The following is a 15,407-nucleotide window of genomic DNA, read 5'->3' as shown; positions in this document are numbered from 1 at the left end:
GGCAACTCATAAAGAATCTGATATTTTATATGTTTATAATATGTAATATCACTCTCTGAAAATGTCAAGGAAAAGTTGTACGTATTAATAATAATAAAAATAAAACCAATAAAACTAAACTGAATAAAAAATAATTAATAATAATAATAATAATAATAATAATAATAATAATAATAATAATAATAATAATAATAATAATAATGTAGTACCCCGAAGGATGCAATTTCGAGAAATTTCTTAGTGATTATTTGTAAAAAAGAAGCAAAGCACTCCTAATAACTCATGCACACGCGATTAACGAACATGGCACATGCAGATTCATAGTTTCAGTTGCTTTGGCCATAATTCAAAACGACTCTCCCCAATTCAACCTCCATTTCACATTTCATAGTAAGGTTTTCAATGTACACTTTTTATTCTGTTTATTCATATGTATGCCATGTTTTGTTTGAATTCATAATTTCATGTTTTCTTTAAAAAAATAATTAGAAATCACAGTTTTTAGTTGGTAGTCAACATTAAACGAAAACCAATCTAAAAATCTGAACAGAACAATCGTTATTAGGGCAGGCAGCGCATTTACGATATTTCATTAATGTATTTTGAAATGGAAGCATATAAATCCTCTTTTAGATTCCCTTATAAGCGCTAATGGATTTTACATGGGATAATAAAATAGTTAACATTAAAAATCTGCTTATTCCTATATGATTTTGACAAAAGAAAGAAAAACGTTTGAAAAAAAAAAATCATCGCTGCGGTAGTGGTCGGATTCTTCTTCACCATTGAGTTCCAATCTTAAGTATACTTATAAGTAACCAAAACAACGCCTCTCATTACAACTAATCTTCCAAATTATTATTCCACATAACTTACCCCTATTTTCTTAGCTAAATGCATATCTTTAATTCCACTGGAATCGTAAGTTCCATAGTTAATAATTATCCACACTGTTTAGCAAACACATTTATGCAAACTGCCACTAAGTTATATAGCAGACAGCGAGCACATCAACTCTAATGATGTTACACGTTGGTTAAAGTTATGAACTGCATTTCAAATACCATCAATAAACCTACCATTCATCACTTTCATTAGTACATTTTCCAGGTATTCGATTTTTGACAATTTTATTTAAGTACATCAGAAAAGGATTAGAAAAAATATTTAAATGATAAAATACACGAAAATACATTCTTTCATACGTACTGTTTTGAATGCCGCAAAATTTTTAAGTCCGGAATAGGCAATGAGGGGTGGGGGGTAATTTACCTGGTAGAGTTTAGTAAAGAGAAGATGAAAAGAAAATACAGTAATTATATTATTAATAGAATAATTGATTCGTATTAAGAGGATAATATAAAAAAGCACCAAAAGATAGTTTTTTTATACCTTTGTATAAAAATATATGTTAATTTTTAAGACGTTTTTATACCGTATTAATTTCTCCAGGCAGATAGACAGACTGACCTGTCTGCTCGATGCAAGATTCTCTATCTTTTAATTAAACATTTCTGCACTTGACTGATATTTAAAATTTTTATTCCTATAAATTCAACACTGCTATAATGATTTTCGTGTTAATTAAAAATAATAATAACAAAACTAACATCTCGATACGGTGATTTTTTAGCGTTAGTAAAATGTAACTACCAACTATAAGAATTTTAAAATTCTAACTCTTCTTTCAAAAATGACTGACCGTCAACAGTTTTATCATTTTTCCAGAATCAGAACGAAAATCGCCATCAACACATTTGGATAAAATGTTACCTCTAACATTTATATTTGAGATGTTTGTCTTCCACTCTGTCCATGGAATAAACATCCGATTAATGAAAATATAAACCATTTAAAATAATCCTTTCCTTCTTATTATACAAGAAATACATCTTGGGCGGACAGCTATCATGAAAAGAACATTTTCTGAAAAATATAGTTGAAAAATACACGAAATAAGATTTGTATTTGTGAATATTCTAATGGAAGCTACAAAATGGACTACTGATGCGAAATGTTCTCAACTGGAATAACTATATTTTTTTTCTTGATTTAAATATCTCATGCTTTCATAGGATGACAGAGAGAAACTACAAGAGGAATGTGAAGTTCATATACTGTCTAGCTACGTCTCTATTTATAGCATTACTTTCTCTTCCCAAGATTACACTGGAGTTTGAGAAGGTCTATATGGAGATATTTAAATTTCTTTAAATATGGAATATCTCTGGTGTTCGTAGCAGACATCTTGAATTTTTACAGAAAGATAACATGAAGTGTTTAAATGACCTAAAGAAAACATCAGCAAATTAAAAGAAAATGTACAAAATTTTACATCACCTCAAAGATTTTAACAAATGTAAAAGTCTCGTGAGTATGCACATTATAACAGAAATGGATGGTGACAATGATGTCGTGTACAAGAAGTCCTCCTCGGAGCTGAAATCACCTCCTACACACAGACGACTGCTTCAGGTGAACAAGATTTTCAACTGCAAAAGTACAGCATTTATTTTCCACAACAGCGTCGTACTGGCCTGCTTACACGACTTCAACTCCTGAAGTAAAGAACGATCCATCTTCTCAAACCCCGATTGCTCCGTAGAAACGAATACTTAACAGACACCGAAAAATACACGGAAAAAGTTGCAGTCTATTGCTTAATGTTTTCAACAAGGAGATCCGAGGATCGTTTCAGAGATCCTGGTCGGCTATGTTGTCGTGCATATGAATATCTTTAGAGGGAGCTTGCACCAATTCTTCCCTTGTGCTGACTATTGGTTGCTGGTTGTCTGTAGTGGCACCGTACGTTATCTGTTTCACTTTAGCTAAAGCACTGTCGTTCGAGACACTGCCATTTTGTTGAGAAGTGTCTTCGGAGAAGGCGTTTTCTAAGGGATTCCAAGATGGCCCTTCGTCAGGAGCTGGCGGCTCGGCCCATTCTTGTTTATCGCCCGATGCGAAGATGGCATAAAAGATGACTCCTCCGAAATGGATGATGCTCGCAATAAGGAATACTCGCTGCCACTCAGCTGCCGTCTGAAAGATAGAAAAATGAATATTTTAATCAAGTCATGGATTTGTGTTAGTAATGGTTTCAGTTTTCCCCTCTCTTTTGTAAGCTATATAGATCGGTACCACTGAACCTGTGACAACGAACTTTTGCCTACTCAATCCTAGACTTGTGACAAACATTCATGTTTTTGACAAGCCTAGAATCCAACGGTTCTAGATTTTTTTTTCATTCAAAATTCCGGAATTCCATTCATAAATAAAAATCCACGCTTGAATATTTTGACAAGAGGAACATTTTAAGATGGGAAAGAGAGAGAGAGAGAGAGAGAGAGAGAGAGAGAGAATGAATTTTTTTTAGTAATGTACCGTAGTTTTCGCCTTATAAGACGAACCGTTGTATTGGCCCATCATATTTTTCATGTTGAATTTTTGGGAAAAGAAATATTATTCACAGTATAAGAAGACACACATAAAGAAGACATGCATAAAATTTTTCATGTAAATATTAATTTTTTTATTTAAAATTTTAATACATGTATAATCTGTTTATTAGATAGAAAAATGTATTCTTAAAAATCATCAAATCTTAAAAAACAAACATAATATATATATATATATATATATATATATATATATATATATATATACCAGGGGTCTCCGCTCCCGGGCGCCTACAGCCCTCCCCCGTGTTCCGCACTGGTAGGCCGGTTCTCCTTGAATTCTGATGACTCGAATTTTGAAGACTCGAAACTCAGGGCAGCCCCTGAGTTTCAAAACGTATCAAATAACTTGACAAAAAACGTGACACAAAAACGTTACATAAAAAGGCTTATCATTTTATATATATAGGGTAGATGTATGTATGCGTGTATTTATGTATGTAGAAAGTTTTTTTACCGTGAGTTCAAAATACGTTAAAGGTACCAAGAATTTTATAAACTTGGTTTTAATCCTTTTCCCAAGTAAGCAAAACAAAGTTTTGCGCGTGAAATATATTCATGTCTGAGCTACTTGTATATAGAGGTTGATGACTTCACATCGCTTGCCTTAATATGTATCCCGTAATGCAAAGCACATCCCCTTTCAGGAGTGTATGATGCAATGCATAATGGGAAGGCCCACTACGTGGACCGGTTTCGACTTTTATGGAGGTCTCTTCAGTGGGAGCCAGACTCGGGAGAGATACCAAAGTTGAATGTAGAATGTATATGAGATATATATGACTTCTACTAATGTAGAAGTCATATATATCTCATATACAAGTAGCTCAGACGTGAATATATTTCACGTGCAAAACTTTGTTTAGCTTACTTGGGAAAAGGATTTCAACCAAGTCTAAAATTTCTTGGTACTATATATTACACCTGAGGTAAAAAACTTTTATCTTTATTCAAATTAAGGGGATATTAAATCCCACATTGTTTTAAAACTGAATAAGAAAGTCAAAGATTGGAATCAGAGAGTTTCATGCAGAATATAGTAAACTATAAAAGTATCGGCGGTTACTAGCGTGAGCTAATGCAAGTAGTCCTAGTACGTAGTACAATCTTTTATCTTTAAAAAAATTTATAATAATAAAATTCTCGAACTTGATTCTTCATCAGAAACGGAGTCATCGCTGTCTTGAAATAATAAGTCATCCTCCGTGCCGTCAAGAGAACTAATGCCACAGTTTTGAAAATATATTTTATAATAATTTCGGGTTTCACTTCATTCCATGAACTCTTTACCCATTGGCACATCTGCAAAATTGTGGCCTTCTTTTCCTACCTGTAGCTATTTCCTCAAAATTTGGAGATTGTATCCAATTGATCCATTTTCCCCCTCACAAATCCTTTAAATGGTTTGTTTGTTGATACAACTAGAGGTTGAAGCGCGGAGGTGAGTAATCCTGGGATTACAGATTTTTGTGTTCATTCTTAACACCTTTGGTTTTATGGCATCTGAACTGATCCCATACTAATTAAGCAGGTTTCTGACATAAACTGCTAGGACGTCTGAGACACACCTTCTTTATTATTAACTTCATCCCCTCCTCATCCATCCTTTTGGATGAATTTAAATGTAAACTCCTCTGGGAAGTTTTTCTTTTAAAAATTAAAGCAGGTGACAATTTTGTTCCATCTGCCTAACAAGGCAAAACAACAGTATAGTGGGTGTTTTTGTGACCAGTTTTAACATTTTTTTTTTAACCTTTGGAGTCAAGAGTCTTGTTTGAGGGTACATCAAAAGTCAGCGGCACTTCATTCATATTAGATATTTGTGAAAGTTCAAAATTGTCTTGTTTTCTAGCATTTATGATGAATCTGTGAAACTCAATGTTATTTTCGAATTCGTCTGGCATCCTTTGTGATATTTTCGTTTTTGCACGCATGACTAAATCATTTCTCTTCATAAATTTAAAGCATCTTGATGGCGACCGTGTAAAATCGATATTTCTTTCTTTGCCAATAATTTTGCTCGTTGAATAATAATGTTTGTAGATACACAGCAATCCAATCGTCTTGAATCCATTATCCAAGTTTTTAATTCATTTTCAATTTCTGGCCATTTGCCAGTTTTCTGTGGAGATTGTGTTTTTTAGAATTTGCTTCTATTAAATTGCTGTATGGTTTCTTCCAAGTTCGTACCATTTTTTCAGTAGATAGAGGTCCAAAGTGCCGCATTGCAATTCTTTTAAGGCTAAAAATACGGTAAGTGAATAAAATTATGGCTGCCCACTATTCTTTAAAGCAAATTAGACAACTGAAAGTGATACTTGAAGAGGAACGGAAATGTTGAAAGCCCAAATACACGGAGGTCAACCAGGGGATTAATATTTCAATACTGTGTAATACTGCCAAGGACTTAGCCATTCGGTGCATGTATTTATTTATTTTTTTGTGAAACTGGCGAGTCCTTGCGAGTATTAAAAAATCGTTGTTTGGAATTAGCGCCATGAGTCGAGTGCATTATGGTTGTCAATTACGTGTACTCACTGACCAGTTTTTTTTATAGTTTCCTGTGAAAGAAGATAAACCTGAGTTTCTCAGGAAAAATATTCGTAACAAGCCACGTCAGCTTGCTGAGCGTAATGCCCTCTAATTAGACACACAGCGCTTCCACAATGCAGTAGAAAAATAATGACGGAACATGCACTCTTTGTTGGCAAAGAAACACTTGGGTCAAGATGCTAAGAATCTTTAGAGGGGCTTTTTAAAGTGAAGCACGTGAGCTAATATTTTTCAGAATTGACGTAAATTATGCCATTTAAGTAATTATAATTATTCAGGTGTAATTCATGCCATGTTTTTTATTTTTATTTTTTTTTGTATCTCTAGGAATGCTGAGGTATGTCAAAATGTTTTACCGGAAGAAAAACCCAAGAGTTCGGGAGAAAAAACTCGCTTGGCCGTGCCAAAGATCGATTAACTCTGGAACCGGCTGAGAAAAAGCTTCTAAAAAGTTCCTCTAATCGGCGACTAGAATTGAACTCATGACGCTCTTTCTTCCGATGATCTAGCGCTGTAAACGCACATGTCGCTTCCACTGAGCTGCACAGTCAGCTGTTAATGTATTATTAATAAAAAATGGTTCCTGAAAATAGTCCAAGAGCTCATTTCGGGAAGGAACTCCACACAACCCGCTTTCTCCACTTACTATTCCATCTACACACATAACAACTATCAACACATAACGCCATCTAGCGAGCACTGATAGTATTTTTGTTCGTAGATCATATGAATTTATTCGCTTTGTCTTTATAAGGGATAAAAAAACACGAATTTCCCGGAGAAGGAATCCTGTTAGCAAACAAGAGATCGTCTAACTCACCTTCGACTGAACAAGCTCATATAAAGATTCCTGTCGTGACGACGAGAATCGAACTCGGTTCTTTTCCAATCGAAGTGCGCACTACATTTTCGATTATTGCTGAAGGTTCGCTGTTCACATGAAATTTCTCAGCTTTCATTAATAGATTTATTAGGAACTTCTAAAAATATTAGAACAATAAGTATCGGGAAGAAGTTTGAAAGCTGTTGCATTGGCGGATATAATTAAGACATTCGATGCTGTTGCGCATACTACGGTAAATATAAAATTTCCAAATTCACTGGTGGGCAATCTTATGAAAATGAATTACGTGGAATTAAATAACTTCTTTTCAACTAAAAAAAAACTCTGTTGTAGATTTGATTCAGCGTACCCTTAAGGATAATTTCAGGCTCACTGAAATGTGATTAGCTAAGAGTAAGGAATGGGAAAATCCAACGCGCAGCGTACTCCAACTTGATCGATCATTCAGATGCTAACTGTGTGTGTGTGTGTGATATTACAAATCTCGAGCAAATTGAAATAAATTTAAGACTTTTTTTTTTAGTAATCAGCTGAATATGGGGTTCCAAGCATAACAAACCATTTAATTTTGAGAAAAAAAATCTATAAATTTTGGAAACAGAAAAATGCGATTAAGGACGAATTATGTACAAAATGAAAGAACAAAGAATTCCAAGAAGTTGCTGGGATTGGAAAAATTAAAATAAATACAGATTGAAAGGACATTTGCAATCGGTAATAACGTCCTTTACTAGCAGTTCTGGGTTCGAATCTCGTTTAGGATGCGAGATGCCTTTAAAAGGGTTTTACACTTAAAGGTAACAGGGCTTTTTATCCTAACAAACAGAAAACCCGATCTAGATCACAAGCGTCAATACAAAAACCGACCTCTCATTACAAACTATTGACACACAGACATAGCGAGACTGCATTAACTCCGCTATTGTGAAATTAATTACGTTTCTATGAAACTAAATTACTTAGACGTAACATAATTCGGTATTGAGCACACGATACGATAATAAGCGATGATATATTTTAAGGAGAGCCATCAAAATGACCAGTTGAATCTCAGGAAGAGCATCGAAGATTTCGATTGAGTATGCAGTCACATGACAGCTATATTCCAGAATAAAATCCGTTCCCTTATTCTGCAGCTCGTAAATTAATTTCACTTTATTCACCTAGCAAAAGGAAAAGAATTTTATCAGTCGGTTTTCTTACCAGTCGTGCCTCCAGAAATGATGGAAGAAAACCTTTTAAAATCTGATTCTTATTTCACAAGTCTTTAGCAACGCACATGCAAACAAGATTAACTTTCCTGAATATCTACTAAGAGGTTCGACTTTCTTTCATAGGAGCAGGTAGAACCCCCCCCCCCCACACACACACACACATCGCATTCAAACAAAACTACGTTCTCATTTGCATTTCTTGACTCGATTATGGGACTTTTTCTGCGCAGCTTTATACCCAGACACGCATCATTTATAATGGTATCTACTTTTGCTACTTTAATCATAATTTCATTTGAATAAGCGCAAATTCCAGCTGAAATGGAAGCCTTAAAATAACTGTGGACTGATGTGATTGTCAAGTACAGTGAACTGCATTACATGAAAAATAAGGAAAAAACATAAGAAGAAAAATATTTTCCAAATATGAAGTTCTGTGATATTAAAGCAACATTGAATACAACCCAAGTTGAAAATACTACGATACGAGAACGAACTACTTCATTCAGATGTCTGGTGGAATATTGCATAAACTGGAAACAGAAAATAATCCTTGATTGAAACCATTGCAATACCGAAAAGAAAGGGATGGAGTGTCGTGCAAGGAAATACATAAGAAAATGCAAATAGTAAAGTAATGTGATGTGGACTAAGAGAAAAATGGAAGCCTAAAAACGTCATTAAAACGAAGGCAGAATTCAGAGAGGCTACGAAATGTAATAACTTGGTAATAAGCCTGAATCTCCTGTTTGATGCTTTACCAAATGAGGACGAAATAAGGCAGAGGCTGGAAATATCTACAGGGAAAGATTATTCTATTATTATAGGCAAAAGCGCATGGTTCCTTGTCGAAAATATTCAAAGCAATTTTTGTTTCGAGTTGTTAGTGTATCCGCTCTCCAACAAAACATGCTGAGGTTCGAATTCCGAAGTTGGCATAGATGCTAGTGATGGTCTTTGGGGTGGTAGTGAATTTCATCGCGCGGTGTGAGTCCATCTCCCTGCTTATTGGAGGCCTGAAGTGGCTTCAAAAAGTTTCATGTTTGGTCTCTAGAGCAGGGTTTCCGGACTAGGTAAAAAGAAAGAAAAATACCAAAAATACACAAATAAATAAACATAAAAATTAAAATTAAATTAATAAAAATATAAAAAAACTTTAGCCCATCCACGGTCCATATATATATGTAGAAAATTTTTTAACTTGGGTATATTATGTATTCGAGATACCACGTAATTTAATTAAAACTTGGTTTTAATCCTATTTCCCAAGTAAGCAAACAGACAAGAAAGTCAAGTTTGGGCCTGCAAGTAGTGCAAGTTCAAGGCAACTGGTAGTAAAGGTGGATAAAGGTCTGATCGCTTTCCTTAGCATTTTTCCCTTAATGTAAAGCACATCCCCTTGCGGAGATGTATGTGGTAAACATTAAAGGAAATGGTCGCTACCCGTACCGGTTTCGACCTTTATTGAGGTCTCTTCAGTGGGAGCCAGACCTGAAAATTCTAAGGATGAAGTAATGCAGAGCTCATTATGTATTTTACCAAAACAAGTTGCCACAATGTGCTTTGACCTTATAAATATAAAATCTCAGGATGAGAGATAGATGTAGAAAGTTTTTTTTTAACTTGGGTATATTATGCATTCAAGATACCACGTAATTTTATATAAACTTGGTTTTTAATCCTATTATCATCGTTTCGCTACAGAAAGATTTAGCTGATGTAGTATGAAATAATATATAAAACAATTATTTTATAGAGATGTCAGTAAAGTTTCGTCCTCATGAATGCAAAACTAATTCTTATTTTTTGTTGTTGTTGTTGTTGTTCTTGTTGTCAGAATTGTCTTAGTCATCCAAATCTATAAATGCTGGAAAGATTTGTTATATATGCGTGTGTTTCATTGGTCATTTTTTTATTTTTGGAAGAAAAACCCTTATTTTTGTGGGCATGGGAAATGAGTGTCAGTTCAATGTGAATAAATGTAAAGTCATGCACTTCGGCATGATTAGATATCCAATGTCGTATTATATTGGTGGGATTAGGCTAGAAGAAACTGATGAGACTAGGGATCTTGGAGTGTTAATAGATAGGAAGTTGAAGCTCAGGGGTCATGTGGAAAAGATTGCAAATACAACTTAAAAGATAATTGCTATCACATGTAAAGATAAGGATGTTATTTTGCCTCTTTGCAAGGCCTCGATAAGACCTCACTTGGACTATTGTGTGCAGGCCTAGTCTCCTGGTTTCCGATGTGATTCTTATATATTGGAGAGAGTACAAAGGAGAGTGTTAAAAATGAGATCAGGATTGTGGAATGCTGATTATGAAGGCAGATTGAGAATTAGTGGGCTGCAGACACTAGCAAACAGGAGAAAGAGGTGTGATATGATTGAGACATAAACTTCTGAAAGGGGTCATACAGGATTTCAATTGATGGACTTTTTCAACTTATCGAGAGTGGGGAGAGGACGAGAGAGCATCCGTGGAAGCTTAGAATGAATGCCGTCAAGAAGGGAGTGAGGGCTAGATTTTTCTCTTATTGGGTGGTGCGTGATTGGAATGGATTGCCTTTGGATGTTGTGAGTGCAAGCAGTGTGAATGAATTCAAGAATAAGTATGATAGCTGGTGTATGTAGTATGTGGCCTCCCTCTATGAGTTCTGAATCCCTGGAGGTGTGTCTTAATAATAATAATAATAATAATAATAATAATAATAATAATAATAATAATAATAATAATAATAATAATAATGTGTTCTTCTGCTTACGAGACTGGCTAACTCATCTTTACTCTCGATAAGACCGATATAGTCAGAATATAGTCAGAGCTATTGTAAAGAGCGCAGTTGGATTTACAGAATGTCTGGTTAAGATATTGAAGAAGGCAAGTTCTTTCTCAGATTAAGATCTTTGTGATGGGGAATTTAAGATGTTCATCTTTACTGACAATAGCATCAACGCTTATCAATTTTAAGAAGAAAAGAGATTTACAAATGAAATCCCTCAAAGTGATTAGTGTTGTACTTGCAGTTATTTTCACTCAGAATGCTAACAAGGGAATTTTGAAGTTTGAAGTTTTTCTAGAGGATCGAGAGAATTCCTCTCCGGCGTGTTCACAAAAATTGTCTCTCCATGGGACGATCGAAGAGTTTGTTTTGGAAAGTTTCAAAAACTGTATTTGAAGTGTATTCCATGGAATTTTAAACCTTTTTAAGTAAAAATAAAAATCGCATTTCTTTAATTTCATCTCTTCGTTTGTAAGGTGGCCCATCGAAGCGTGACTAACATTTGAAAGAAATTCTTGCTTTAAACGCAGATAAAAGTTTCAAATCGAATTTTATTTCCAACTTGGCAGTATTAGCACCAAATGCAACCCAACCACAGAAAGTCATTTTCCCCTCCCCTAAAACAGCTTGTGTTAGTCATTGAGTGGAAGAACATTTTAAAATATATTGGGAATATTGCAAACAGAACGTGAATAGTAATTTCGATTTAAAAAAAAAATTGGAGTTATCTGCTTCAAACTCGGTAACTATAAAATATTGTGGCTCATGGAAAGTAAACCCAAATATGATAAATTATGCACGGCTTAAAATTCACTTCATTATTTCGTAGGCACTGTCAATTATAAATAATTAAAATCCTGCATGGTCCTAATGAAAGAAAAGTCAGTCTTCTTAACTATTTTAATACGCTCCTGGATGATAACTTTACTTATTCCTGCTTGTTGGAAGCGAAGAAGAACTTTTTTTAGCTGCAGACGCGTTTTATCCATGTCTAAGTGGGTGGTGATAAATTTTGTTTATAAATTTATAAAGCGTTATTATTTGCTTCTATGGTTAATGATGAATAAAATCAAGTAAATTTGAAAAAAAAAGAGTTACACATACTTAACAAATGAGGCACCAAATGGAATTTTGCTAATTAAAACATGTCGCTTGTTGAATAGTCCTATTCAACAGCAGCTCTTTCAATTTTTAATAAACATTAAAAATTGAAAGAGCTGCTCAACAACAGGAACGAGGGAAGGGTCTGTCATTTGCATAATACAATTGCTTACACACTTGTTTCTCAGTTTTGTTTTCTTCTAGCTCGATTATTTCTTTTCATTTTTGAGATGAAGTGCAACTAAGTAAAAAGGACGCCCAAAGCAAAAAAAATCGTGAACTATTCAATGCTGCAAAGAGTAATTTATCGGATGGACGCCTACAGAACAAAATACGAATTTCTGTCTTTTTATTTTTGCCTGGGATTGCACTTCGCATTGTAATTCATTGGCTAAGGTGATATGTTCGTTTACTATGGCTTAATATTAGTTTTGAAAAATCGTATTAATTACCAAAGTAAACTACGCCCAGATTCCTTGAAAAAATTGCTAAATTCTTCACCGTGCAATGCACTTGATCTTGTGCAAACGTATTGTGTTTATCAATGCAACTCCAGATAACAGAAAATAAGTGGGAGTTTCATTCTTTTCTGCATGGTGTCGCTTTTGCAATGTGCATAACGTGGTGAGTTTCTTCCTAGAATACCAATAAACAAGTTAGCCAGTAAGTACTTCAGAACAAAACATGACTGGATTTTTTGGGGAAAACAATGTTAATTACTGTATCAGATTTTATTACGTATAAAGTTAAAGAAACGTTAACCAGCTTCTTTACTTACTGCGTTAATTGTGAGACTTTCAACCACAATAGGACATATCATGCCGGATAGTGTTCCGAATCCATTTGACATCCCCATCAGAATGCTGGCATATCGCGGAGCTATATCTAAATGGTTGACATTGAAACCTGGCAAGAAAGATAATAGATATTAAATCTCATTTAGAATTTTGAAATTATTCTTAACTTTCAGAATCAATTTTATGTTCTGATGGTTTCATAAGACTTGCTGTGTATAGGTCACGCTTATAACATGTAATTTAATGTGTAATACTATAATTTGCAACAAAAACAGTGTATATTAGTTTAATATACAGTGTTTTAAATATTATATAAGGAAATTAAGATTTTTCCCTAAAATAAACTTTTAAATTAAAATTCGGAAAACTTCCGGAAAAAGTGATATTTTTAGGATGCAATAAATCTTTATAATTCATTTTGTAACTTGTATACCTATTTCATTTCGATTTATTATTATTATTACTGCCATCATCACCACAACTATCACACAGACATCTTTATGGAGTTCAAGACTCATCATGGAAAGCCCACTCAACACATACTATCAGTTAATGAAGAACATATCTACGTAAAATCTAAAACAACTTTCAGGGATAGCCACAATCTGGCCAGATATTCCACTCGCTCACTACTCACCATAAGACAATCTCCGTATCCAGTGAACACTGGTTCATTTTCCATGAATGACCTCATGGAAATTTTATAGGATAGATACAGTTTACCTGTATCTATCCTATAAAATCCCCTCCTCATATTTATGTCTATAACATATCATCCCCTATCCCTATTTGATAGAAGTCAGACTTTTTTTTTATTAATTTATAATTATTTTAAATTATTTGTCTTTGAACTGTTTGTGATGTTCTTTCGTTACTCTTAAAGTCAGGACACCAAATCTATAGTCCAAACGGGATCGAATCATTGTCTTGTATAATGACAGAACTGATTCTTTATCACCCCCCGAATCCCTTGCTTTCTGCACCTCTTACAGTGGATTTCCACTAATATAGTGTATTGCATTCATTGTCTTTGGTCCAAAATGCAAAATCTTAGACTTCATTACCTTACATTGACAGCAACTGTTGGAATAATTCTTTGATCTTCATATAAAAAAACTCGTTCTTCTGATTCATTATTCTTTGCATACGCAATTTTCCACATGTTTAAATAGAAGTTCAATAAACTTGATTGTAAACCTAATCATTTACCAACTTTGTGGAGTTTATTAACATATTTTGTTCCATTCATGAAAACGCCTGTAGAAGGCAGCACTGTCCAATGGAAACTAAATCATTTTCGGAATGGCCGGTTGGACATTTAGATCATTATTTCAGGCGAAGCAGTTGTTGTTTTAGAGTTCTGTCCAAATTAACTAAAGCCGTGAGATCAGTGCATATGTCTGTTAATTGCGAGTGTTCTTCTGGCTATTTTTCCTGCGTTCGGAATGAAAACCTGAGTTTACAAGAGAAGAAACCTTGCAGTTTCGTATGAGACTGGCTATCTCACCTACAGCTGAAAAGTTATAAAGGTGCGGGCCAAAAAAGATTTTAAGGAAAAGAGGAGGACAAATATTACACTCGTGTGTTTGATTAGTTTTAAATAAATATGAATTTCATTCGTTGAACGAAATGAGTTTGGTCTTTTTAAAAGAACTTAATCGGCATTTCAATTATAACAAAAACAACCCCATTGTTCTGATATGAAACTTACATTTTAAAATTCTTTCTTTTTTTTTCTTGATTGCGAAATATCTCTCCTTCCACGATTTCTTTGAATCGAATACTACATTTTGACTGTAATAGTTTTTGTTGTATATCTGTCTATTTAATTAGCATTCAACGACTCATCTGTATGATAGCGATAACACCACTATCATAAAAAAAGGAAAAAAATCTGTAATTGGGTAAGAAAACTGAATCCAACTGTTATTTTTATGTTCAAACCATAAAGGCTAATGATTTCTTTCTTCATTTCTGTACTTTATCTCGTACGTGCACCGTATTATAAGGAAAACAGTACCCAAATTTCATCAAGACCGTTGCATAAATGACTAACTTTCTTGGTATACTGGGTGACTGGGAATGAGATTCAATTGCCGGGGAGGGGCTCGTGCAGGCGCTATCCAGAGTTCTCTGAGAATAACCGATAATAGACCCCAAAACCAGAAATTAGCTAACTGTGGTTCTAGAGCTCGAGATGGTAGCTGATTTGAGTGACTGACGGAATATTAAAAGATTCATGCAGTTTACCAGAAACGGAAATGGCAGCATCCTATCAGAGTCTTGCAGTCTAACATATTAGCCACCCACTTTCGACATGCTCAAACTTTGAAGCATGTCGAAAGGCACAATACTTAACGTCACTGTCATGGATGGAAATACCAGAAGACCTTCTCACTGAGTCACATGCCAAAATGTTCAGGGACAATCCCTAGTGGAGGACAAAACGAAAATTTCCCTTATGTTGCAACCGCCTGGATTCGAATCCCGTTTGGAACGTGAGAGGACTCTTTTTAAGCACTTTACATTTGAAGCCGAGTTATGCAGTCTCATACATGTAAGAGTTTTTTCCCCTTCTAGAAACTCTGATTTTTATCCAGAGAAACAGACAAACCAGCCAGAAGACCCCCCCCACACACACAGAGAGAGAGAGAGAGA

The 15,407-nt window shown here is 34.5% G+C and overlaps 1 protein-coding gene across 1 annotated transcript in view; it reads right to left on the bottom strand.

Moving 5' to 3' along the window:
- Positions 1–230: 230 nt before the first annotated feature.
- The window catches only part of LOC150092510 (vesicular glutamate transporter 1-like), a 245,880-nt gene continuing 230,703 nt past the window's right edge, over positions 231–15,407 (bottom strand). The window contains exons 12-13 of the mRNA XM_090414498.1: positions 12,731–12,858; positions 231–3,039 (exon numbers count right to left, since the gene is read on the bottom strand). Coding sequence (XP_090270624.1) covers positions 2,695–3,039; positions 12,731–12,858 — 473 coding nt within the window. The 3' untranslated portion in view covers positions 231–2,694. The remainder of the gene's footprint in view (positions 3,040–12,730; positions 12,859–15,407) is intronic.

Source organism: Typopeltis vanoorti, chromosome 25 (assembly GCF_054136105.1).
Source record: "Typopeltis vanoorti isolate ZY-2024b chromosome 25, IOZ_Tvanoo_1.0, whole genome shotgun sequence".
Taxonomy (NCBI): Eukaryota; Metazoa; Arthropoda; class Arachnida; order Uropygi; family Thelyphonidae; genus Typopeltis; species Typopeltis vanoorti.
The sequence above is the reverse complement of the archived record's forward strand: the minus strand, read 5'-3'. Positions and strand labels throughout refer to the sequence as shown.